The following is a 27,019-nucleotide window of genomic DNA, read 5'->3' as shown; positions in this document are numbered from 1 at the left end:
AGATAAATGTCTATCAGGGATGGTCTAGACAGTATTTGGTCCTGCCGTGCGGGCAGGGGACTGGACTCGATGACCTCTTGAGGTCCCTTCCAGTCCTATAATCTATGAATCTATGAATCTATAAACTCTTAAGTGTGATTTGGCCTTCCTGATTTCACTCCTGCATGCCTGAGCAATATTTTTATACTCCTTCCTGGTCATTTGTCCAATCTTCCACTTCTTGTAAGCTTCTTTTTTGTGTTTAAGATCAGCAAGGATTTCACTGTTAAGCCAAGCTGGTCGCCTCCCATATTTACTATTCTTTCTACACACTGGGTTGGTTTGTTCCTGCAACTTCAATAAGGATTCTTTAAAATACAGCCAGCTCCCCTGGACTCCTTTCCCCCTCATGTTATTCTCCCAGGAGATCCTGCCCATCAGTTCCTGAGGGAGTCAGTCTGCTTTTCTGAAGTCCAGGGTCTGTATTCTGATGCTCTCCTTTCTTCCTTGTGTCAGGATCCTGAACTCGACCATCTCATGGTCCCTGCCTCCCAGGTTCCCATCCACTTTTGCTTCCCCTACTAATTCTTCCCTGTTTGTGAGCAGCAGGTCAGGAAAAGCTCTGCCCCTAGCTGGTTCCTCCAGCACTTGCACCAGGAAATTGTCCCCTACACTTTCCAAAAACTTCCTGGATTGTCTGTGCACCGCTGTATTGCTCTACCAGCAGATATCAGGGTGATTGGAATCCCCCATGAGAACCAGCTCCTGTGATCTAGTAACTTCTGTTAGTTGCTGGAAGAAAGCCTTGTCCACTTCATCCCCCTGATCTGGTGGTCTTTAGCAGACTCCCACCATGACATCACCCTTGTTGCTCACACTTCTAAACTTAATCCAGAGACTCTGGTTTTTCTGCAGTTTCATACTGGAGTTCTGAGCAGTCATACTGCTCTCTTACCTACAATGCAACTCCCCTACCTATTCTGCCCTGCCTGTCTTTCCTGAACAGTTTACAGGTCTGTCGCATCTTATGCGCATTTAACATGCGCGAATTCAACTTTACGCAGTCGGCAAAAACAAAAACAAAAAGAGAAAAATTACAATTTAAATACTGTTCCTATAGTGCGGGCGAGTCCGCCCGCCATTACATTCAATGTAATTTTGACTATACGTGGTTTTCACTTGACACGCTGACTGTGGAACGTAACCCCAGCGTAAGATGAGACAGACTTGTATATCCATCCATGACGGTACTCCAGTCATGTGAGTTATCCTACCAAGTCTCTGTTATTCTTCTGCTATGAATCTGCTATTCATATTCAATCTATTTAGTATACGAAGTTTAGTTTGCATTTTTGTTTATTTGCTATGTAATCTGCTTTAATCTGTTCGCTATCCTTTACAATCACTTAAAATCTGTCCTTTGTAGTTAACAAACTTGTTTTTGCTTTATCTAAACAAGTGAGTTGTAGGGAAGTGTGTGGGAATCATAACTCGGGGGCAAAAGGTTGTTGCATATTCCTCTCCACATTGAGGGAGGGGGCAAATTTTATGAGTTTATGCTGTACAGTTTCCTGTTCAAGCTAGCTTTATATTCCAGAGGGGATGGGTGCTGAGGAGCTGGGAGTAACCTTCCCATGCAGGGGCTGGTCAGAGAGCATGCTTGTAACTGCAGCTGGGTGTGCCCCTACCTGTATGTATGCTGGTGAAAGTGCAGGCTGGAGGGCTTTGTAGCTTGTCACAGCAGTACTATGTGAGAGGAAGCCCAGGCTGGTGGATTGGGGGCTCAGTGGTAACCCAGTTCCAGGTGGCAGCCCTGAGGGAAACCCGTCACAGTAGGAACTTCCTTGTTACCTAGGTTTAGCTGCTATGACTGAAACCAAGTCCCTGGGGTTCAAAATTTGCTCTTCCTGTGATGCAGCTTTCTGCTTTACAGACATTCATAAGTGCCTTTTTGTGCCTAGGACAGGGACACGTCCCTGAAAGATGCTCAATTTGTTGCTCCTTCTCCAAGAGAACACAGAAGGCAAGAGACCCCTCTTTAACTCTTTATCTTGGAATGCTCAATAGAAGCCTCCTCAGAGACAGAGAAAAAAGATCCTTCTTGGTCTGAACTGGCTTCCTCAGTTACTCTACAAGCCTTTGTCAATGTAGGTTTTGGTTCCTTTGAAGAGCCTGGAAGCTCAAAGTTGAGTCTCAGCATGTAGGAGCACTGAGTCCTCCACCTAGTCACCTGAAAGGAGTAGGAAGGAACAACATTCCCATAGTAAGCACAGTTCTAGATCACCCTCCCCAGGACTCCTGGACAGTAAAATGATGTATACATCTCACTTTACTCAGCCAAAAGGCATTTCATGGCCCAAATTTGCCATGCAGACACAGCTCAAAATCTGGTCACCAGATACACACATTACCATCTCAGGCAGAGATGGTCTACATTACACCTGTGACCCAGTTCTGATGACCCTGACTTCTATACCTCCAGTGACTAACCCTACAGTGGAGATACTCCCAGCACCAACTTACTCTGTGCCAAAGTTATTTTTGATACTGAGTGATCTTATGGTATCTTTGCAGCCTGAGTCACAGTTACTCTCCTCAGCTGTTGGAGTGCCCCATACCTCAGTACCAAGGCTGGCCTTATGGAAAATGATGCCCTGGGCGAACTTGTGTTTTGACGCCCCGACCCCCGTGGGCATGGTATTTCCCCTGGCACTATGGGCTCCCCAACCCCTGCACCCCTGTCCTGCGCCCCCTTTGCCACTAACCCCTGCATTGTGCCCCCTTTGCCCCTCGCCTCTGCATTGTGCCCCCTTTGCCCCAACCCCTGCACTTCCCTCCCACCCATGCCCTGAACCCAGGCCTGCTCTGCTAGTGTGCCCTGCCTCACTTCCCCCCTGCCCAGTGCCCCCCACCCCCTTATGCCCAGCAACACCCATGCCCAGTGGCCCCTCTCCCAGAGAGCTCCACCGCAGATCTCTATGACCAGCGCCCTCCCACTCACAGACCCTCCCCCACTGCCCTGTGCCCTTCTCACAGCTCCCCAGCACCCCATATTCCTGAGGGAATTCCGCACCAAAAAAATTAAAAATTTTGTGCACAATATTTTAAAATTCTGCATTTTTTATTTGTCAATAAATAAATGTGGCGGCTCCAGCATGGCAGTGGCAAGTATAGGCCACTGGTTGCATGGAGGTGGGACATGACCCTGCAGCCTCCTTTCCCCTCTCATCCCCTCCTAGGATAGAGACTTGGGGGTGAGATACCTCTGTGTGCATGTCAGAAGGCCACAGGGGAGCGTTTTACATGATGGCTGGGATGTCAGCCATGACCCAAAATCCATTTGAATGACAAAAAAGAAATAGCTGATACCAGTAGCTGAGTCCAGCCCTCATTCAGGCCCTTACCTGCCACTGCTCTGGGCTGTCACCTTCCAAATGGCCTTTCATTCTCCCTAAAATAGCATGTCACTCTAATCCTGAAAAGTAAAGAGGTGCCACGAGATGTCACTGGAAGGGGGATGTTATTCTAAATTTGTCAGTCTTGAGAAAGCAGTGAAGTGATTAAGACACTTTCTTTACACTTCAAGAAGCTGAAGATGTTTTTAAAAGGGAAAGTGCTGACATATATGCACATTACCTATAAGAAAAGGAATCAATTCACCAGTGCTAAACAGCACAAAGAGAAATAAAGCAAGAAATCTCACTGTTTCCATCCTTCCCTTCCATGCCTGTCCCCCCCTACATTCAGACTTCAATGCCCAGCCCGGCTCCCCCGCCTTCCCAGCTTCTCTGGGTATCCTCCTTCCTTCCTCCCACTCTGTTCCCAACCTTGCCGGCTCCCCTCTCACCTCCTGCCCGGCCTCACGGGCTCCCCCCAGCTCACTCACATGTCACATCACAAGGAGAGAAAGTTTCTGGCCTGGCCCTGCGGGGCTCTTCCCCTGCCAGAGACCAAGTGGTGCAGGCAGTGAGGGTCGGAGGGACTAAGCTCCGCTCCAGGCGGTGGTTGGGTCGGGCTGCTGCGCCGCCAGTGATGGACTGGGCTCCTGGGAGGGGTGGGGGGTGGAGCCGGAGCCCTCAGCCAGCTGGCTGAGGAGTGAGTGGACAGAGGGGAGGGGCCAGTAGGGCGGGATCACGGAGAAGCCTGTGGACCCAGCGCTGGAGAGGAGCCAGAGAGGAGTCCGCGCTGCGGCCAAGTGAAGTCCCGCCACAGCCAGCAAGGAGAAGCCCCGAGCCCCTGTTGGGGGCGCCCTAGGCATGGGTCCAGTTTGCCCGGCCCTAAGGCCGGCCCTGCTCAGCACTATCTACCAGTACTGCTGTGGTGACCGGTCATCTCTTCAGCTCCAGTGGTAGAGGAGACTCGGGTTCACTCTAGAATTCTAGATAGGTTAGTCCCACCATTAGAGGAGTACTCATTTTCTTCCTCCCTTTCAGAATTCAGTTACAAGGTGTCCTCTACCTGTGCACCTTGTTCCCATTCATGACTCCTTACTAGTCTGACTAGACAAGGAATCCAGGAGTTGCCACTATAAAAATAAACCCATGGGTTTTTGGGGAGAGAGTGTCTTTTGACCACTGCAGATTTCAGCTTACAGTGCTGTTTAAAGCATGGAAACCCCAAAGAGGAAGTTGTTGATGTGATTGTTAAAGACAGACATCCTTTTTTGCACATTAACTATTTCCTATATGGCTTAATTGGAACAGCTTTATTACCAAAGAAATGAAACCCTAGTTCCATAATTTCACAGTGCAGGGACTGAAGATTTTAGAAAAGGTGCTGTAGTATTTTGTCATTCATTCTCCTATGTTTATAAAAATGTGCCCTCTGCTGAAATTTTGCACAGAAGAACATCATTCTCTTTTTATTCGCCTATTAAAAAATTAAGTTTGGCTATTTCAATTTTAAAACATAATTTAAGAAATAAGTTTAGTTTAACTCTTATCTGCTGATCCTTGCTCCAAAAGAACAGGGCAGCTATCCATATGAATGTCTTCAGAGATCACATGCTTGGTACACGAGATGTCACTGGAAGGGGGATATTATTCTAAATTTGTCAGGCTTGAGAAAGCAGTGAAGTGATTAAGACACTTCCTTTACACTCCAAGAATCTGAAGATGTTTTTGAAATGGAAAGTGCTGACATATATGCACATTACCTAAAATATTCTAAAGCAAAATCCACGTAACGGTGTATGTTAAATCATTGCTGTCCTCAACCTTGGTATTAGGTAGAAAACTGGTAGATTTCAGTTTTGTTGTAGCAGATGCTTTTCAGAGTCTGTGTCCCAACATACAAAAATAATCTTTAAATGAAAGTAACTTAATAAAAAAGTCAGTCTAGCTGTTGTTCGCAGGGAAGGTCCACAGACTCATTACAATGGGTCTTACTACTTCTTGCAGTTCTTTGGAGGCAGAAACCAAACCTGTCAATCAAGGTGGGCAGGGTTTGGCCACATCTCTGAAGGCTGACCCAGCCAGCCAGTAGGAACTGGCCTGTGAAACTGCAGAAAGGTTTTCCCAGAGTATTATTCCTGTTCAGAGCAACAGGAGAGGAAAAATTAAAAACAACAAGAAATTCTTAGTAGTTAGATTATTAGATTCTAAGCGTTTGTCTACAATTGACCAGCATGGCTATATCAGAATAATGATTCTACCATAGTTATACTGGTATAACTCCCTATGTGGATACACTGTTCTGAAATAAAGATGATTTGGCCAAACCAGCTGTTTAAACTGTGTAAGCTTGAATCTTTTATAAAACCATAATTTAAGACTGATGTGCTGACACAGTTCCTGCTGCTTCTTCTTTGACTATCAGGAGTAAAGGGTATCCTGAAAGTTTCTTAGGCATTTTGTGTCGAGTTTCCCTCTACACAACATCTTGCCTTGTCAATTTTTTCTGTCTTGTAATTAGATCAGACACAACTGTGTAGCAGGTCTTTAGTATGGTGTCATTGATTCCTTTCAAAGACATATTTGATGCTAAAGTTCCTGAGGATCAGAAATAGTTATTTCTGTGCCAGACCACTCTCTTGTTAGGTGAATCCTTCTTCCTTGCCAGAAAGTTCACGTTTGCATACTTCCCAAAGCCCAGGTCCCAGAATATATATTACTAAACTGTGATATTTTCTCTCTCAATTAGGATGCGTACAGCCAAGCTTTGAATTTCCCATATCACTATAGACAGCAAAATAAGTAAATGGCAACTCATGCTGAATTATGAACTTTATGAAATCATAAATATGTAATGAAGTTGTTTTGTATGAACTGTTACACTAAACATGCCTTTTTAAAAAGTCAAATTATTTACCAGCAATACATTGGTAAGCAACTCTTTGCAAACAGATGTACCTTGAAAGGAGTATTTTGGAGGTCTCCTAGACCGTCCATAGTAGCTATTAAAACTGAAGCTCAGTTTCTTTTCTAAGCCTGATTTCCAACTCCACCCCCTAACTTCACCAAAATCAAACTATTCCACTTCTCATTTTGCATGATACATTTTTCCCATAGTAAAATTTCTCTGGAAGGTTTGGGGTGGGGTTACAAATTGCTTTAAAGATAGTCTTCCCAGATTCTCAGTTCTGGGTCTTACCTGACAACATTCCTCACAGCTGTTAAAGAATGTTGTCCCCTAAGGCTGCGATAGCAGGATAGGGCAGAAGCAAGGTTCCCTTCTGGTGTAGTACAGTGGTTCTCAAACTAGGACTGCCGCTTGTTCAGGGAAATCCCCTGGCGGGCCGGGCTGGTTTGTTTACCTGCCGCATCTGCAGGTTTGGCTGATCGTGGCTCCCACTGGCCGCGGTTCGCAGCTCCAGGCCAATGGGGGCTGTAGGAAGCGGCGCAGGCTGAGGGACATGCTGGCTGCCCTTCCTGCAGCCCCCATTGGCCTGGAGCGGCGAACTGCGGCCAGTGGGAGCCGTGATTGGCCGAACCTGCGGATGCCGCAGGTAAACAAACTGGCCCAACTCGGCCCATCCGGGGCTTTCCCTGAACAAGCAGCGGCCCTAGTTTGAGACCCACTAGTGTAGTATTCAAAGTGTCCACACGGTATAAATGCTGCCATCTGATCATTCCAGTCATTTCCAACTTGGTAGCGGAGAGTGAAAGAACCCCGTTTCACAGAGCTTCTTCATTACTCCAGCACTTCTTGTAGTAATGCCTTTATGGGAGGAAAACTGACTGCGCAACAGCTTCAACCCACTTACATGTGGCAGAACTGTGTTGATTATAGACAGACACAGGTTGGATTTGATTTAAATCACTAGTCAGAAAGACTCGATTTAATCATGGATTTCTACATAAAAGGGCATTCTTGTTGGTTGTTATAACCTTAATACATATTCTTCACAACTCAGAGATAGATGTAGGTTTCATTTTCAGAAGGTATACAGTATACATTTTTAAAGTAATTTATTTTGAAAACTTTTCAGGTTAGTTTTACTGCTGTATCAGAAAATGAATGATTGGTTATTTCATTTACCAAAGGTAATTGAAGCAGATATTTATGAAGTCATTGGGAGGTGAACTATCTCCAATTCAGCAGGTTAATCATTAATATTTGGAGGATTGTCTGGCCATGCTGTATTAGGAGGAGAGCATCAGCAGACAGACATTTAAATTGTTTTATTTAACTAAAACAACAGCGTTATGTATTGTGAATTTTTTTCTTCAACAGCAAACATAAAATATTTTAACAAAACAAGCATATGAATTTCTGAATTTAGTTAAACATTCAAGTTTTTTAAAATCTGTTTTTGTTAAAATTGTTTTTAACTAAAATAGTTAAATGAAATATTTTAGATCTATTCCGCCCCCAACAATCTTCTATTCACTGAACTTTTTGAAACTTTGCACTTTTAGAGAGAGGTAAGACATTGACTCTGTGTACACAAATTTGCAGAGGGACAATAGGGATGAGGTCTGTTATTTCTCACCTCTATACAGTATTTATATTATATTATATATAACAGTTTTGCTGTTAACAAGCATATTATCTCTGGAGACATAAATCCACAGTTTGAGAACTGAAAAACTAAGCATCTCTTCTAGACTGAGCACTGAGTCCCATCGGTAGATAGAAAGTTTAACCTTAATAATCTATACAGAAGCTCCTGGAACTCAATAAAATTGGGTCCCTAATCCATGAACTATTGGAACTCATTTACAAAACTTTTCTTAAACATTACATGAATATATTGTCTCATACTATAGAATTAGAATTTATAGTCCCTATTCCATGATGAGATATCTTTGAGCTATTATGTATCTTAATTAAAACTATCGTTAGATAGGTTTTTTCCTCAAAAAGCATTTTATCAAAAAAATCCAATTTAAATTAAAAAAAATCAATGATTTTTTTTTTAAACTCGGATTTTATCCACCCAGGTTTTCAAATGATACCTCACAAGGCATAACTTGTACAAAATTTATCATATGGTACAGTGTGTGACAACAGGACTTGGTGGTGATGGGGACTTCAACTACCCAGACGTCTGTTGGGAAAATAATACAGCAGGACACAGATTATCCAACAAGTTCTTGGAATGCATTGGTGCATTTTTTTTTTTTATTTCAGAAGGTGTGGAAAGCAACTGGGGAGAGGCTCTTCTAATTTGATTTTGACAAATAGGGAGGAACTGGTTGAGAATTTGAAAGTGGAAGGCAGCTTGGGTGAAAGTGATCATGAAACAATAGATTTTATGATTGTAAGGAATGGTAAGATGGAAAACTGCACAATAAAGGTAATGGATTTCAAGAAGGCAGACTTTAGCAAACTCAGGGAGTTGGTAGGTAAGATCCCATGGGGACCAAGTCTAAGATGACAAAAAGGTTCAACAGAGATGACAGTTTTTCAAAGAGACATTATTAAGTGCACAAGAGCAAACTATTCCAGTGCATAGGGAAGGTAGGAAGTATGGCAAGAGACCACGCTGGCTTAACCAGTAGATCTTCAATGATCTGAAACTCAAAAAAGAGTCCTACAAAAAGTGGAAACTATATTCATCCTTTGTAATTTGACCTAAACAACCACAAGCATGTAGGGACAAAATTAGAAAGGCCAAGACACAAAACAAGCTTAAACTAGCTAGAGACATAAAAGGCAACAAGAAAACACCTCTACTGAGATTTCCTCTTTCAGTGAAGACTAAAAGGAGGAGCTACATAGTCTGTTCTCTAAATTGATCAGAGTTATGTAGTGTCTCTTAAGTACTTTGTTTCCACATTCATTATATCAGCAGCAATCTGGTACTGAGATGACATTTCAGACTTGTTAAGAAGGGAACTACAGCAGAGTTAAATAGAAGGGAAAGAGATTGGAGGTGTCAGTGCTGAATAAATTCAGGATACTTGCCACATAAATCATGGTACCTGGTGCACACTTAAGTCTAACATGCTGCATAGCACACTGAGCCTTGAGCATAATGTTCATTTATATTTACAAGCACCTTTCTTAGTCATGTGTTTATTTGAAATATTTCTAACATAAGAACATTGGTGAGACTAGTGGAATATTAATATTATAATGTAAGACATGGGAAGTTTTGCTGTAACTTTTTGCCATTGTTTTCGGGGTTTGTTTTTTATTAGTAAGGTCTGAACTAGACACACTTTCTTTACTTACTGGAAAGTAAATAGTTGCAGCTGGAAAATACACTCAGTATGCTATACTAATCTGGTGGTGAAGTCTGCAAGTCTGTGTGATGAGAGAAATGAGATCAAGTTTCACAAGTATTTCATCTCGCATGCGGCTGTGTAAAGTATAAGGACTAATCTAGCATACCGTTTTAAGAGGATGAAATATAATGTTAGAACGATGTCCTTATTACTGTAAAGTTAGGTCTTGGTGGATTTGACAGGGAATCATATCAATCTGTGAAATAGGCCCTTTTAACGGACTTTTCTGTTCAGGATTGACATTTGAAGACAAAATAAATGTGTACAGTTTAGTAAAAGTCATACTGCTTTTTGAGAAGACATATTTCTGTTCACTGAGTTGTAACTGGATTTTTCTAAAGATGCCATTATGACATTCCAGGGCACAATCCAGACCAGTGAGGGGTGTGTGTCACCCTTGTCTTGCAACCTTGCTTTGCTGCTGTAACTCCTAACCTGGACCCCTCACAAACAGCCAGGCAGCATGCGGGTCACACCGTGAATAGCTGTGTATATTGCAGCGTGCCCAGCACACTCCAGTCACATTCTGGTTTCCACCAACCCTGGTTACCACTTGCAGGGTGACCCCAACACACTCCAAAAGGTATTAAAATCAGAAATGGTTACAAGAGAAATAAAGATAAAATGTTTCCTAGTACTAAAACTTAAGAAACTAGAATTGGTTCAAGATGAAGTCCTTTAACATGTTCCCAGTAACATTGCTGACCAAATTCTCAGGCCAGGATCTGCCCCCAAAGTCCAAAGGCTGTGGCTTTTGTCATCTTAGGTAAAAGAGAGAGATGGATAGGGAGAGATACCTTGGAGTATTTTTGTCCCTCACTTTTATAGTTCAGTCCATCTTTGAAATACATTTTCCTGATGGTTTCAGAGTAGCAGCCGTGTTAGTCTGTATCCGCAAAAAGAAGAACAGGAGTACTTGTGGCACCTTAGAGACTAACAAATTTATTAGAGCATAAGCTTTCGTGGACTACAGCCCACTTCTTCGGATGCATAAGTGGGCTATAGTCCACGAAAGCTTATGCTCTAATAAATTTGTTAGTCTCTAAGGTGCCACAAGTACTCCTGTTCTTCATTTTCCTGATGGTTACCCCTAGATAAAGTTCATTCCCACTGGTAGGTCAGAGACAAGGAGTCTGCTGGTGAGAGGTTCCATGCTGCTGTTTGCTAAAATGCAGCTCAATCTGTTCCTTCCCCGCTTCTTTGCATAAGAATGGCTACTTGACAGGTGATTGCACATCAGCTTTGATGACACCTGAGCAGAGGCGTCAGCTTGTCCTTTGAGAAACAGGTTTACCTACTCCACAGACTTGTCTGGTAAACACACTTCAGTCATGATTTACATATAATGTTGCTACCTACATTTCACCATGATATTTTTGACCAGCAATTTATTAGCTTTCAAATGATACCTGACAAAGCACATGCTGTTCAGAGATTATTGTAGTGTTGTGTAGGGTGTGAGTACAGGGGGGTGGATTCAGTCAGTCATATATGCTGGACTCCCTTTCCAGCATCTTAAGACTGTTGCAAACTTCCACGGCAAAAGTGCAAGATTCACTGGATCAGGACGTGATGTCTGCAAACCTCAGTTCACCCTCTGAGGACATGTGAGCCATGGACATTAGTGGAGGGTGAGAAATTCATAGATTATAAAGCCAGACAGAACCACTGTGATCATCTAGTCTTATCTCCTGTAGAACACAGGGTGTAGAACTTTCCTGAATTTAATTCCTGTTTGAACAACAGCATAACTTTGATAAAAACATCTAATTTTGATTTTTAAATTGCCAGTGATGGAGAATCCTCCCCAACCCTTTGGTTAATTACACTTTGGACCTTGTTATATCTTTGTCTGCTAGATTGAAGAGCCTGTTATCAAATTTGTTCCCCAGATAGATAGATATAGACCAGGGGTCTCAAACATGCAGCCCACGGGCCGCATGCGGCCCGCGGGGCTATTTCCTGCGGCCCGTGCACCCCCCGGCCTACCTCCAGGCCAGGGGTGGGCAAACTACACCCGCGGGATTGCCCCCCTTGAGCCCTGCGCCGCTCCCTGAAGCGGCTGGCATCACGTCCCTGCGGATCGGGGGAGAGCAGAGGGCTCCGTGTGATGCCCTGGTTTCCAGGCACCGCCTCCTGCAGCTCCCATTGGCCGGGAACGGGGAACCGTGGCCAATGGGAGCCTCGGGGGAGGTACCTGGAGGAGCGGCAAGCAGCGCACAGAGCCCTGCGTCCCCCCTCCTCCAGGGGCCGCACGGACATGGTTCCAGCTGCTTCACGGAGCGGCGCAGGGCCAGGGCAGGCAGGCAGCCTGCCCTGGCCCCTGTGTGCGCCACTGCCACCCCGGAGCCGCTTTAGGTAAGTGGCTCTGGGCCAGAACCCGAAACCTTCCTGCACCCCGCCCCCCAATCCCCTGCCCTGAGCCCCCTGCTGCATCCCACATCCCTCCTGCACCCAACCCCCTGCCCTGAGCCCCCTGCCTGCACCCCCAACCCCCTGCTGCACCCCAACCCCCTGCCCTGAGCCCCCTGCCTGAACCCCAACCGTCTGTCACACCCTGCACTCCCTCCTGCACCCTGCACCCCAACTCCCTGCCCTGAGCCCCCTGCCGCACCCCTCACTCCTCCTGCACCCCACACCCCAACTCCCTGCCCTGAGCCCTCTTTTGCACCCTGCACATCTCCTGCACTCCCTGCCCTGAGCCCCCGCCACACCCCTCCTGCCTCCTCTGGTATAGACTATGATCCAATTACCCTTTAGCCTTCTCTTTGTTAAACTAAATAGATTGAGCTCCTTGAGTCTTTCACTCTAAAAAATATTTTTCAATCCTTTAATCATTCTCTTGGCTCTTCAATGAAGCCTCTCCAATTTTATCAACGTCCTTGATTTGTGGGCACCAGAACGGAGCACAGTATTCCAGTAACAGTCACACCACTACCAAGTAAAGGGGTAATAGATCCTCTTTATTCCTTCTCAAGAATCCCCTGTTTATACATTTAAGGATCACATTGGCCCCTTTGTATGAATAGGGATATTTCCTAATGGGGATGTTAATATGGGTAGCATAGGTGTGGGCAGGAAGTGGAAGGGAAGCAGAGAGAGTCTGTCAACCAGTGAAGTACAAGAGGTATGCCTGCTGAGGTAGCTGCTAGGGGAATGAACCTGGTAGCTCCCCTCCTGATGCTCCACGATGGTGGGAGGTCAGCTCGATCTGTTTATGCCACCACCTCCACTCTCAGTGGCACTCCAGTGACCTGAGCCTGGAAAAACTATTGTTCAGTCATTTTTTAGCCCAGAGAAGTTGAGGACGCTTGGAGCATTACTTAGGCTCACTGACAATATATTTAAGCATTGTGGATGTGCAAGTTGTATTTCAGTTGATTGAGAACAAAGATTATTTTAGTCCTGCAGAGTTCTCAGTTGGAAAATAAAGACGCAAGTGTGGAAATCCAGTGAAATGACTAAAGAGAAGAAAAACTTACAGGTTAAGTACCTTTAGCTCCCCCACAAAGCAATTGTCTTGGTGTGGTTCTCAAGCCGCCAGTATGTTGGTTCTAAAAACATATGTGAATGAAAAGGGCTTGCTTAGAAAGAGAATTCATATATTTTCACTCTTCCATTGCACATGAGTTTTTACAAGTGAAAGGTATCCTTCTTCTGTTTACATTGATTGTAAATGGCACAAAATATACACACCATAAATAAGAGATCTGCTGGTTGATCAGTATGTTTCAGAATTTCACTAATAACACTGCTCTACAGCCAAAATGCTTCTGAAATAAATGTAGTCAAACTTTACTAATTCTGGGTCACTGAGAACGAAAATGATGCTTAAAATTGTTGATTGGCTCTAGTTTTCAAGATATGCTATTGGGTCAGTATATACGACCCTTGACTAGGGAATGGCGGAGGATAAGTGAGTTATAAAGGGAAGGGATCTCAGTTTAAACCAGAAATGACTAAAATACATCTTTGACTGGATCTATGAATAAATCTATGACTGGGTTTGGACAGTACTTGCTTTTTAGGCAAAACAGTGTATGATGCAATCTGAAGCTGGTATTGCGTCATACATGATATGAATTGCATCATGTTATTCCTAGAAGTCATGGATGATGCAATCATAACGAAGCTTACCCCACTCTGCTGAACAAATTGCCCTATATCAGCTCTAGAAATCATACAGTGCCGTGCTCTCTTATTTGTCAGTGTTTGATTTCGCAAAGGGACACATTTCCATTTAGCCAAAGTGAGCAGAGATGCCTCGTACTTGTGTGAACAGTGCAGATAACTTCTGCTATGTTTGTGGTGAAGTGACTTTTGCATTACAAAAGCGCAGTATAACCACTATGGTTAAGAAAGCCTATCACCTTTATTTTGGCTGCAAAATTGGAGATCAGGACAAGAGGTGGGCCCCACACATATGCTGCAACACTTGTGCAACAAATCTTGTCCAGTGGTTGAACAGGAAAAGGAAATCTATGCCTTTTGCAGTGCCAATGATTTGGAGAGAGCCAACAGATCATACCAGCAATTGTTACTTCTGCATGGTGCCTCCAGTTGGGAAAGGTGTGTCAAAGAAGAAAAAGTGGACTGTGCATTATCCAAACATTCCATCAGCTAGACGCCCAGTACCCCACAGAGAAGGACTGCCGGTTCCTGATGCACCAGAATCATTCTCACTTGAGTCAGACGAGGAAGAGGATGAAACTTCTGGTCCTGAACCGTCAATGTTACAGGACCCACATTTTCTCCCATCCTCCTCCTCTGAACCACACCTCATAACACAAGGTGAACTGAATGACCTTGTCAGGGATTTGGAACTACCCAAGAGTAAGGCAGAGCTGTTGGGCTCCAGACTACAGCAGTGGAATCTCCTGCCAGGTGATGTTAGGGTTTTCATGTTCCGTGACCGTCAAAAGGATCTTGTCCCATTCTTCTTCATGGAAGGTGATCTTGTAGCCTGCAACAACATCGATGGTGTGATGGCAGCCCTCAACATCGTTCACGATCCAGATGAGTGGAGACTGTTCATTGATTCATCGAAGACGAGTCTTAAAGCTGTTTTACTGCATAATGGCAATGTTTTGCCATCAATTCCAGTTGGTCATGCAGTCCATATGAAGGAAACTGATGACAACATGAAACAACTTTTGAGGTGCATAAACTATGACCAACATCAGTGGCAGCTTTGTGGTGATTTGAAGGTTGTTGCTCTCTTGCTTGGTCTGCAGACTGGATACACAAAGTACTGCTGTTTTCTCTGCGAATGGGATAGTCGTGCAAGAGATTCCCACTACATCAAGAAAGATTGGCCATTCTGACAGTCATTGGAGCCTGGGAGGAAAAGTGTTCAGCATCCACCACTTGTTGAATCAAGGAAGATTTTATCACCCTTACACGTCAAGCTGGGTCTGATGAAGAACTTTGTCAAGGCCATTGACAAAACAACACAAGCAGCTTTCAAGTACCTCCGTGGAAAATTTCCAAGGTTAAGTGAAGCTAAGATAAAGGAAGGTGTCTTTGTTGGTTCTCAGATTCGTGAACTTCCTCGAGATGATGCATTTGACCATCCACTGCGTGGCAAGGAAAAGACGGCATGGAAAGCCTTCCAGTTAGTGGCAATACATTTTGTCGGAAACAACAAGGCAGACAACTACAGGTTGTTGGTGGAAAACCTCCTCAAGGCATACAAAAGCCTTGGTTGCAACATGTCACTAAAGATACATTTTTTGCACTCTCATCTAGATTTTTTTCCGCCGAACTACGGAGCAGTGAGTGACGAGCACGGCGAGCGATTTCACCAGGACATTGCAACAATGGAGAAACGCTATCAGGGTAAATGGAGCCCATCAATGCTTGCAGACTATTGCTGGACAGTGACAAGAGATGCTCCATTTAATGAATACAAGAGACAAGCCAAGAAGCGCCGAGCAGACACTGCATAGGACTAAACTATATACATAATAGTTTTTTGCCTTTTGTTTCATAATAAATTTTATTTATATAACCCTTTTGCTGATTTTTAAAGTGTTACATAAACAGGACAGGTGAAACATTATCATGTAAAGCAACCATAAACACATGAAAAGACCTAGGTTTACAATTTATGATTAAAACTCTACTATCTACACTATATACATAGACATAAAATGTAAAAGCTTAAATATCTTAGAAACAGTAGCCAGTTGTTTTAATTGTCATATTTGAATTCAGCACATCAAAATACATAATAAATAGCACATTTTATCTCTGAAGCAGACGACTTCTCAAAAATTGTAGACCAGTGTAACTAGTTTATCTCAGAAATATGGAGCTAACGCACAATTCCTATTCAAATAAATTTTCTTTTGTCTGTGTACTGTATAATCCTCAAACCAATTTGTATTACCATTTGCTAGTACTTTGCATTTCACTGTAGATGAATATCTTCATCTAGTTGCAAAAGAAGAGCATATATGGAAAAAATCTTTTTATGTTTTTACACAGGGCAAAATCTAGACAGCGTGCTCCATGGCACAGGAATGAAGACAAATCCTGACCAGAAGAAACAGGCAAATGGAGTAACATTGGCTCCAGAGGACACCTTACCTTTTCTACAGTGCTACTGTTCAGGACATTGTCCGGATGATGCTATTAATAACACATGCATGTAAGTAGAGTGTACAAGATATAGAAGTTTGGGAAAGTTTGGTTCTTTCTCTCTAATGTTATCGTTAGAGCTTTGTCAAGCTATTTGATTAGATTTACTTGTTTCTATAGAATCTTTTCCCTAAAAGGATACAAAACTGCTCTCAGGATAGTGTGTGCATTCATGATTTCTCCCATCACAGAAGTGGAACTATTTAGGGAGTGGTAACAACCAGTCCTTTTGTTCCAACAACACTGTCTTTAGGGCAAAATTATAAAAAACTTATCCAGTTGAAGCTACAATAGGTAATACATGGCCAAAATGTAAATCTCTCGGTAATGTTTCATGTAAATTTTCTTGTATATTGATACAACTAGTGCTCAAAATGTCATATTGCCCCTTGTTATGTAATCACTAAATTCCAGTTTTTTCGTATTACATATGCATCAGTAGCAGTAATAAGGATAGATTGGAACGAGAAAATCCCAAAGAGAACCGCTGAATCAAAGGTCTAGAAGAGTTTGTGAGGAAGAACAGAGATAGCCTTTTAACTTCAATAGGTTTAAGTTCCATTAAGATAGTTTTTTGCATTAATTACACATCCGGTGAATTGAAGAAAATGTTTTAGTAAACAGAATATAAAGTATAAATATTGAATGTTAATGTTTGGTAATAATGGCTGTGATTCTTGTCGAATAAAGTAATGTTGGCAGATCTCAGGCTGTAGTTCCTTTTTTCAGGTTCACTTGGCCTTTATGCAAGTTAGGCTGAACAGCAACAGCCCTAATTCGCACTACTGGCATGACAGTGAAGGAAGTGGCTGTAACAGAGGTGTTGCTCCCCTCCTCGTCTTACCCAGGTCCTACCACCAAACCATGTTCCCTCCATCCACTAATGCTGAGTGGGGAGTCTGGCACAAAGTGACAGCGCTGCCTTCTCCAGCTTTCTGCTAGTGTAGAGCTGTGTAGAGGAAGAATTCTCCACCAGCTATTTCCAGCCAGCCTAAGTTCACTTTGCTCTGTTTATACACACAGTGGCATAATCTCCTGGAGAATCAGCCCAGTGCTCCCCCAGCTATTAAAATATATCTCTAATTGCACTGAAGAAGTCTGGTGGTGATAGGCCACAAGAGCAAAGCTTAAGTAGTTGTTCATGTCACCAGAGCCCCAAGATGGAATTGTAGCTTGAACTTACTTAGGTTTTTGTGGTCGTTTTGAGTAATGATTTAAAAATTGTTTTGGAGTTTCCCATCTTTCTTTTCTTCTCCTTTATTTCAGTCTTCCTTACGCCATCTGTGTTTCTTCTCCTTAACACCCTCTCCCCAACCAACAGAGACATTTGAGGTCCTTCTCTCACTCCCTTTTCCCTTGATAGTCCCCTTCATTTTGATACAGTTGGAATTTTGGAATAATTGTACATTACATTTCAGAGATACATAACAATGTATATTTTTATATTATTACTTTTTTATACAGTTTGCCCCTTCATTTTGATACAGATATTAAAATGTGCATATACCCATTTTTATAAATGTGTCACAGGCCTCCCATATTTTAGAAAGTCACCATATACTAATAATCCAGCCAGGAATATGGTGGTCAAGAGAATCTAGGTAATATTTTTTACTCTTCCACAGCCTTTCTTTGTCCCATTGGGCAAGTCATCTAGCTTCTCTGAGACTCACTCTCCTTATTTCTAAAATTGAAAGAATAATCCTCATCTGTATTGTATAAGAATTGTGATGTTAAAATAATTGTTTGTAAAATTCCTTGAGGGCCTTCCACAGAAGCTGCAAAGTATTATTAGTCATCACTGTGTTATTAAATGTATTAAGATATAAATAATAGGGGAAATGTCCTTATAGCTACAGCCTCTTGTATCTTAAACAATTTATCTAGATTTATCTGAGGGAATTTCATATCTTTGGAACAAATGATACACAACTTTCAGTTTTATGACTTTTAAATTTAGAAGACACTAAACTAGAGGTAAGGATTATGATTTTGGTTTTAAATTCCTTTATACTATCAGAAATTTTGTTGCTTTTTATCGCCCTCTGGTGTTCGTTTTTAATATAATCCTTGCAGCATTTTTCTTTCACTGGTCTATAACCAGTGCATATGGAACTATTATCATATACTATTGCTACTACTGGAGAATTTAACAACACTTATGCATTCTATTTGAGCAGTATGTTTATGGTAAAATACTCAAAAATATACAGATTCTACCTTCTATCCCCACTGTGCACAAGCATATCTGTAAAATTTAAATGTCAATTGTCTTTTTGTTAAAGCATAAACTATTGAGATCCAAGGCTATTAATTCGGTAGATACACTTAAATTGCAAGTACTTTTAAAAAGTTAACAGATTTTTTTTTCTGCCTGTGTTGAGGGAGTTATATTCCCTGTACTGCTTAAAAGTCAAGTCATATAGCAGTGCTATGCATAGAGCTCCCATTTATGCGTTATGTTAGTGATTTTTATCAGCTTCTACATGGACAGATAACCCTGACTTTGGGTCTTTGTAGGTAAATAAATTGGGGAGGCAGATAACATAGCTCAAAGTCCACCCTGTACAGTAAGGACCACAAGAGACTCGATTTTTGGTCTCAAATCCTATGCTTCAGCCACACTTCAGCATAGTAAACCATCATGCACGCTTGGCCCAATACGACTATTTAAATTGCAACAAATTTTATTCCTTAATTGACCATCCATCAGAGGAATATCTTGACCAGTTTAAGGCCATTGCACAAGATGGTTAACTCCTGGCAAAGACATTGCTCCGGGCCTCCTTGGACACTTTGGATACTGCAGCATAGTCTCTTTGCCCTGCCATAGTCATTAGAACAGCTTCTTCGCTGGAGCTGTTGGGCTTCCCAAGAGAGGTTCAGAGAACCATAGAAGACCTCCACTTTGATGGTTGCAAGCTCTCTGCAGACTTGACTGATAGATCTCTCCACGCTTGAACTCAAGAGCCACACTGCAATCCCTAGGGATTTATACCCCTGTAAATAAGAGGGGATTTAGTAGATCTCAGATGGCATGAAGCACATACCCAATCCCGTATCAGTATATCATGGACCGTCTGAACCCTGGTCTAAGAGACCAAGATACAAAAAAAAAAAAAATTCCTCCTTCAGCTACATTTAATCAGCCATCCACATCCTCCAAGCGATAGTTTTTCTGGCTTGGTTAAGAGTATCAACCATCCAGTCAACAAGGTTTTACAGCTACAATATCTTACCATTCTCTCTCCTTTCAGATGCCACCTCTCCCATTTTCAGGCTGAATGGGAGAATATAACATCTGACAAATGGGTTTTGGAAACCATAACATCTGGTTACACTATCCATTTCAAATCTATCCCTCCTACCCTTTCCCCCTCCCTGTCCCTCTTCAGGGACCCCTCTCACAATCAATAGCTGGTGCAAGAGATGGCCTCACTTCTACATTTACGTGCAATGGATTTAGTTCCTGTACAGCACAGGGAAAGGGGATTCTATTCAAAATACTTCCTGATCCCCAAAAAGAATGGAGGCTGAAGGTCAATTTTAGACTTCAGGTTTCTAAACAGATACGTAAAATAGCAGAAATTCAGGATGATGACCCTTGCAGCAATAATTATCTCGTTAGAGTTAGGAGACTGGTTTGCAACTCTTGACTTACAAGATGCATATTTTCATGTCACTCTTCACTCTTCACACAAGAGGTTTCTTGACCAATACAGGATGCTCTCTTTTGGCCCATCTCCAGCCCTAAGGATATTCTCAAAGATTCTGGCAGTAGTTGCTACATTGTTTGGTTATAATCTTTTTCCCATACCTCGATGAGTGGTTGATCAGGGTACATCATATCAGGAAGTGTAGACATCATTAAAGATAACGTGTTCTGTTTCAGAGTTGGGACCTTCAAATCAACCTCGAAAAGTCTGCTTTGACTCCACTACAGAGTCTAGACTTCATAGGATCTCCTCTATGTGTAGTGACAGGCAGAGCATATCTCCCTTATGACAGATTTCCCATACTAGTGAATTTCATCTCAAAGATTCAGGGCAGTCCCCAAATAACAGTAAGAGATTGTCTTCAATTGCTGGGGTGGATATCAGCTTGAATCTTTGTAGGGCAAGATGCCAGATCACATCTCTAAGGTCAAAGGGATGGCTTTGAACAGTTTACAAACCAAACAAGGATGGGCTAGGCAGATTACTCTCTGTTCCCCAGTGGATCCTAGAGTCATCCAGTTGGTGGAAGGACCTGACCATCCCACCTGCTTGCCTTGAGATGCAACCATTGTTACTGTCGGTTCCTCCAGGGATACAGGATCTGGCTTTTTCCTTGGCTGAGGCAGACACTCCACAGGAGTCTCTGCAGCATTGGACAGAAATGTCTTGGATAGGAATCCCAGAAGATCAGGGTTCCGTCTTCCAACCAAATACCATTTGCCAAGAGACAGGTGGTGTCCTATGCCATGGGGTCCCCCTCTACCAGTTCATCTGTCCAACAGGCAATATTGGGGACCGGAAGCCCCACCCTAGACAACATTCAGGATCAATGCAGGAATCCTATTTGCCATCACTCGGACATTCATAACCGGCCCTGTCAGAATATTCAGAGAGGAAAGGTGAGCTGGATCCACCAGTCTCAACTGTTCCGGAAGTAATCTTGTTGTCTTCGCTGGATGAGGTGGTTGCTCTATTTTCTCCATCTCTTCCACACCACTTTAAGCAATATTAAGAGGTCATGCACAGGGTCGCTGCAGAATTACAGATTCAGCTTGAGGAAGTCTAGGAACCACAGCACATTTTACTATACGTTCTTCAGCCTTCCAGTCCCAGTTGAGTTGCCCTCCTCATCCATGAGGCCTTCATGAACTCAGCGCACTGCTGCTTCTTGTGCTCCCACTTCTGATGGCTGAGGGTGGGTAGATTTTTTTTGTTCTCTCATCCACTGCCTAATTCTTTGCTGATGCAGGTGGCTACAGAAAAGTCCAAGCCACAGCACCCAAAGGCTACTCCCTCTGTTAAGGGACACAAGCAGCTTGACCTTCTAGGGGAAAAGGTCTTCTCTTCCACCTCCCTCCAGTTGAGGATCTCAAATTATCAGGATCTCTTAGCCAAATATGATTTTACTAATATACCAAGTTTATGGAGTTTAAGGACAAGTTCTTTGATGATGATAGAGCCTGCTTCCAGGACTTAGTGGATGAGGGCAGATTGGGGGCTTAAACTTTCCTCCAAACTGCAGAGGATGCAGCAGATACTGCGTCTGTGGCATTGACTATGACCATTGTTATGAGGAGAGACTCATGGTTGCAATCCTCCAGTTTATCTAGAGATTTGCAGAGTACCTTCCAAGATCTGCCCTTTGATGCTATCAATCTATTCCTTGATAATTTAGATGAGTCTCTCCACTCTCTCAAAGCCTTGGGGACTATGCTTTACTCTCTGAGCATTTATATTTCTGCTCCTAAGAGAAAACACCATAGATGGGTTATAGGGCAACACTGCCTTCTGATGGTCCTTGCTTGGGGGTTGGTTGGTAGGGTAGCATTACCTAGTGGTCAGAGCTTAGGCCTGTGACTTTCAGGGGTGTTCTTGGTAGGGGAGTCCAGGTTCTCCACTTCACTGGGCTCCTATTCAAGGCCCTTTGAGATCTGTCAGTGGTATGAGAGCCAGAGGCTGCTCTCCATGGGCCACTTCCTATAACCACCTGAGATTGTCCCAAAGTCGCTGTCTGAGCTAAGGCGGTGTGAAGGGTGTCCTCTCACCACAAGGCACCTTCTGGTGGTTGTGTGTAGCGTGGTAGCTCTCTTCCTCTCCTGGGCAGCAACTGCATCCTCCTGTGGTATGGCCCACCCTCCTGGGCCTGATCAGTCCTAGGGCTTTCCCTTGCTAGGGGGTAGTCCAAGGGGGAATTAACAAAACTCAGAGTCCATATGAGAGGGAGAGGGAAAAACCTTCCCTCTCAGATTCTTTGTAGCAGGTCCTCCCTTCCCTCAGGGAGGAACCTTTTGGCAGGGGAGAGATTCTGCCTTTCCCTCAGCTCTTCTCTGCTGGAGCTGCATGTTGCAGGTCTGCTGTCTTCCCTGGACTGCTGTCTTCCCTGGTCTGCTACCAAATAAGCTGCTCCTCTGCCTTTTAACTCCTTTTCCAGTTGGAGCATTTCTGACAGATGTAGCTGTGCCCAGAGCAGTTGCCGTACCCAGAGCAGTGCCTTAACCCCTTTTGCCCAGTGTGTAGTTGTATACCCCATTACATTCCTCCTCAACATTTTTACCACCAATGTCCTCAGGAGTCAGCAAGCAAGAGACAGAAGGCTTATAGACCCAGGAACCTAGCCTCTGCAACATCTACTGCCACACTGTACTCTTAACTCCAGGCAAAGAGTTTTTCTTTTGACAGGACTGTCGAAACCCATGTTTCTTTACTGATGTCACGTCATTCCTCTCCTCTGATATTTGGAGGCCACCATATCTAATTTGCCAAAAACTGGAGGACCCTAATTACAGATAAATATGTATTAGAGAATATTCATGGCAGCTAGCAGATTGAGTTTCTGGTAACTCCTACCCACAAACCACCTTCTGGTTCCTTTGCAGGTACCACTCTCAAGGAGATTCTGGGGCTTGTCTTAACTACTATGCTAAATTGGCGCTGCTGCCATTGATGCAGCGGTGCTGATTTAGCGGATCTGGAAAAGATGCATTAAGTCAATGGGAGTGCGCTCTCCCATCGACTTCAGTACTCCACCTCAATGAGAGGTAGAAGCAGCATATTTACCAAGGCTGCAAAACTCCCTAATGGACTGCTGGAGCAGACATTTTTCTGTGAATCATGAATTGGGAGATTGACAATTCAGTTCTCAACGACATGTTTACCCGATGGGAAATGCTGACCTGGGACCTTTTTGCCTCATGGGTGAAGGTTAGGAGCCTTTTACTAGCTTCTAAACTTGAGGTTTATATAGAAAAAATATGTATCTTGACCAGTGTCTTCATATTGGTACCCTCTGATTTTAGTTCAGACAAAAAAACAACAACTCTGCTTACCTCATTTCCTTTAGTCTCACCCACACTCTGGTGATCAGTTTATATTAGGACAAGAAACATTGTAGGGTACACATACTAATTTTCATAAATAGGTTGATTGCCAGTTAACTTTGCACAGCAATTGGTGAATTGGAATGATGTGTTTTTCCAGAACTAACGGGCATTGCTTTGCCATTGTTGAAGAAGATGAACATGGAGAACCCATCCTTGCTTCAGGTTGCATGAAGTATGAAGGTTCAGATTTTCAGTGCAAGGTACAAACAAGTTCATTTATTTTTAAAATTGTCCATAAAGGGAACATGATGGAGATTATGCAGAGTAGGTGTGAGCAGTTAAATCTATGCAGAGCACAACCATTACAGTAGGGACTTTACATATTGCCCTTTACTATGGTGGATGATGCTATGCTGTTGACAAATGAAGACCCCAGTCCTGCAGTTGACTGCACACACACATCCTATCTGTTTCAGGATTGGCAGCAAAGTAAGTACACGAAACACACATTCAAAGGGGGCAGAAGAGAAGAGGACTGAGCTGAAAGTTTTCTTTTGACTACGGGGGTGAAAAAGGAAACGGTCTGTGGGCCAATATTTTCAAAGGTGACTAGTATCTTTGGGAGCCTTTATTTCCGGGGTGGCCAACCTGAGCCTGTGGAGCCAGAATTTACCAATGTATATTGCCAAAGAGCCACAGTAATATGTCAGCAGCCCCCCATCAGCTCTTCTCTCCCCCCGGCCTTACTCCCAGTGGCTCCTGCCCACCGGCAGCCCTGCCAATCAGTGCCTCCCCCTCCCTCCCTGCACCTCCCAATCAGCTGTTTTGTGGCATGGAGCCTTGGCGGGGAGATGGGAGGAGCGAGGGCACGGCAGGCTCAGGGGAGGGGGCGGGAAGGGGTGGAGTGGGGGCAGGGCCTGTGCAGAACCAGGAGTTGAGCAGTGAGTACCTCCCAGCACATTGGAAATTTGGCATCTGTAGCTCCAGCCCCGGAGTCGGTGCCTATACAAGGAGCTGCATATTAACTTCTGAAGAGTCGCATGTGGCTCCAGCGCCACAGGTTGGTCACCCCGCTCTATTTCTAGGGGTCCAATTTGAGACACCTTTAAAGGGGCCTGATTTTTCCAAATCTCCTGAGCAACCATGTTCTGAAAATAAGGACTCTTAAAGAGTCTTGGAATGGACACACAAACTCACTAGACTCTTGAGTTGTGGTGTGTAATATACAATTTAAATATAAATTTTGAAAAGCTAACTTCTGCCATGTTAATGCTCTACTGGGTCTGAAGAAAATTCCTTTGTCACTCAACTGTTATTTTGAAATATGTGATATTTACATTAAATTTCATATTGTGCAGCTAATTACTGGATACAATATATAGACACATGTGCGTGTGATATGCAGGGCAGAGCATGGGCATGCTCCAAAGCTTATCAGGACTTCCCTGCAGTTTCAGCTCAGGGCTTCTGTTATCCATACCAGGTCTGGGTACTTGAACTGAGAGATGGGTGACTCTTTCCCCTATGCTGTCAATGACTGCTCCCCCCCGGAGGCCATGTTAGTTTCAGTTAGACTTTTCAAACTTTCAAATTATTATTCCATTACTAATACCAGTTGGGACAAAGAAAAAACTGACATAGGTGCTAATTGTATTAAAAGCCATTTTAAGATCAATTTTAACTTGTTAATTATCAGAAATTAATTCTGTTGTCAGAGTATATGCCATAAATTTGGGAGAGGATACGTGATATATTTTTCATACATAACCAAGAGGGTTGAATCCCTGTTTTATGTGCAAAACAGAACTCAGTCTTAACTTAACTTAAATCTCTACAGTACTGTACATCTATACTATCTCTAATATCATTCTTGTTTGACCATTTCAGAACTTTTGAGTTATTTTCTCTTGTTCTCCATTTATAGGATTCCCCAAAAGCACAGCTACGTCGGACAATTGAATGCTGTCGAACTGATTTCTGCAATCGGGATCTACAGCCCACACTACCGCCACTTGGTAGTACAGGTAAACTGCTGTTTTATCAGTTTATACAGACTAATCTGGAATGGGTTTATTCCTCCTGACCAATTGATATAATATTAGGAGAAAGTGTAGGACTGGAGTATTGCCTTGCCTCAGTTTCTTTCCTCATTACCTCCTTTGGTCCGAAGGTCTGTGCTAAATCCTACACTTGCCAACTCCATCTCCCCCTTGACCTGACCTTCACACTGCATTTTCCTCTTTCAAACGTCTGCATTTCAGATGTTCCTCTGCCCAGCAATCATCATTTTAATTTTAACAACTTCTGCATTACCTATTTTCTATGTCCCATTTTCTTTCATTCATACCTATTCCAGAATTTTCAGAGCATCTGCTGCCTCCTCATACCTGCCTGTCTTACTCTGACTACGTGGTCACTGTCCTTTTGATCCACACTTTGCTTCCCTGGTGCATCATTTTATCCCAGGGGTGGGCAGATTACGGCCCGCGGGCCGGATACAGTCCCTCAGGGCTTTGGATACTGCCCGCGGGATTGCCCCCCATGGCGCCACGGGCCCCGCACCGCTCTCAGAAACAGCCCTCGGGCAGGGGGGCAGAGGGCTCCACGTGCGATGCCCTTGCCTCCAGGCACCGCCCCCCGCAGCTCCCATTGGCCGGGAATGAGGAACCCTGGCCAATGGGAGCTTTGGGGGAGATACCTGGAGGTGCGGCAAGGGCAGCGCATGCAGAGCCCTCTGCCCCCCCACCCCCAGGGGCCACAGCGCTTCCTGGAGCGGTACGGGGCCGGGGCCAGGGTAGGCAGGCAGGGAGCCTGCCCTGGCCCCAGTGCACGCTGCTGCCACCCCGGAGCCGCTTTAGGTAAAGAGCGCCAGGCCGGAGCTCAAACCCCTCTTGCATCCCGCCCTCCAACTCCCTGCCCTAAGCTCCCTGCCTGCACCCCGCACTCCTCCTGCACCCCAACTCCCTGCCATGAGCCCCCTCGTACACTCCGCACCCCTCCTGCACCCCAGCCCCCTGCCCTGAGCTCTCTGCTTCACCCTGCACCCCAACCCCTGCCCTGAGCCCCCTCATACACCCCACACCCCTCCTCTGCCCCAATACCTTGTCCTGAGCCCCTTCCTGCACACCACATCCCCTCCTGCACCTCAACCCCCTGCCCCGGCCCTCCCTACAGTTTCCCCACCCAGATGTGGCCCTCGGCCCAAAAAGTTTGCCCACCCCTGTTTTATCCTATGATCAGTCTGCAGCCTAGGTTTTTCCATAACTTCTGCTGCTACTTTTGCAGTGCTGACTATCTCTGAAAGAAGTCTCAGGACCTCATCCAACTGTCTCTACTGTAAATTTTCTTCCTCCTGCTCTGCTCCTAACTGAACTATTATATCTTTGTTCATTTCTTCAATCCAGAAATTCCTTTCCATCTTAGACCCTTTGCTCAAACTCTTTTCAGTCTCTCACTGCCCTAGGTCTTTCTAATTTTTTAAAGCCAAAATTGACAGGATTCATCAAAAGGTCTCTTACTCTATAATCACTTTGTTTTTGGATGATGTCTGCCTTTGCAACTGTGTTTACCTCCAAGTTCTCTCAGCTTTCATCCACCTCTGGAACCCCAACTTTTACTTACATAAATATTTAATAACTATCCTAAGCTTTGTATAATAGTGACTTTATACCAGGAGCCTCATTTGTGG

The 27,019-nt window shown here is 43.9% G+C and overlaps 1 protein-coding gene across 2 annotated transcripts in view; it reads left to right on the top strand.

The window, feature by feature from the left end:
• The window catches only part of BMPR1A (bone morphogenetic protein receptor type 1A), a 189,086-nt gene that overhangs the window by 119,277 nt on the left and 42,790 nt on the right, over positions 1 to 27,019 (top strand). Inside the window, exons 4-6 of one of the 2 annotated variants that reach the window (XM_005293994.5) lie at positions 16,143 to 16,305; positions 23,489 to 23,591; positions 25,256 to 25,355. In XM_005293994.5, coding sequence (XP_005294051.1) covers positions 16,143 to 16,305; positions 23,489 to 23,591; positions 25,256 to 25,355 — 366 coding nt within the window. The remainder of the gene's footprint in view (positions 1 to 16,142; positions 16,306 to 23,488; positions 23,592 to 25,255; positions 25,356 to 27,019) is intronic. The other variant, XM_065551829.1, reaches the window with a different exon arrangement.

This window comes from Chrysemys picta, chromosome 7, assembly GCF_011386835.1.
Source record: "Chrysemys picta bellii isolate R12L10 chromosome 7, ASM1138683v2, whole genome shotgun sequence".
In the NCBI taxonomy this organism is placed as follows: domain Eukaryota; kingdom Metazoa; phylum Chordata; order Testudines; family Emydidae; genus Chrysemys; species Chrysemys picta.
The sequence above is the reverse complement of the archived record's forward strand: the minus strand, read 5'-3'. Positions and strand labels throughout refer to the sequence as shown.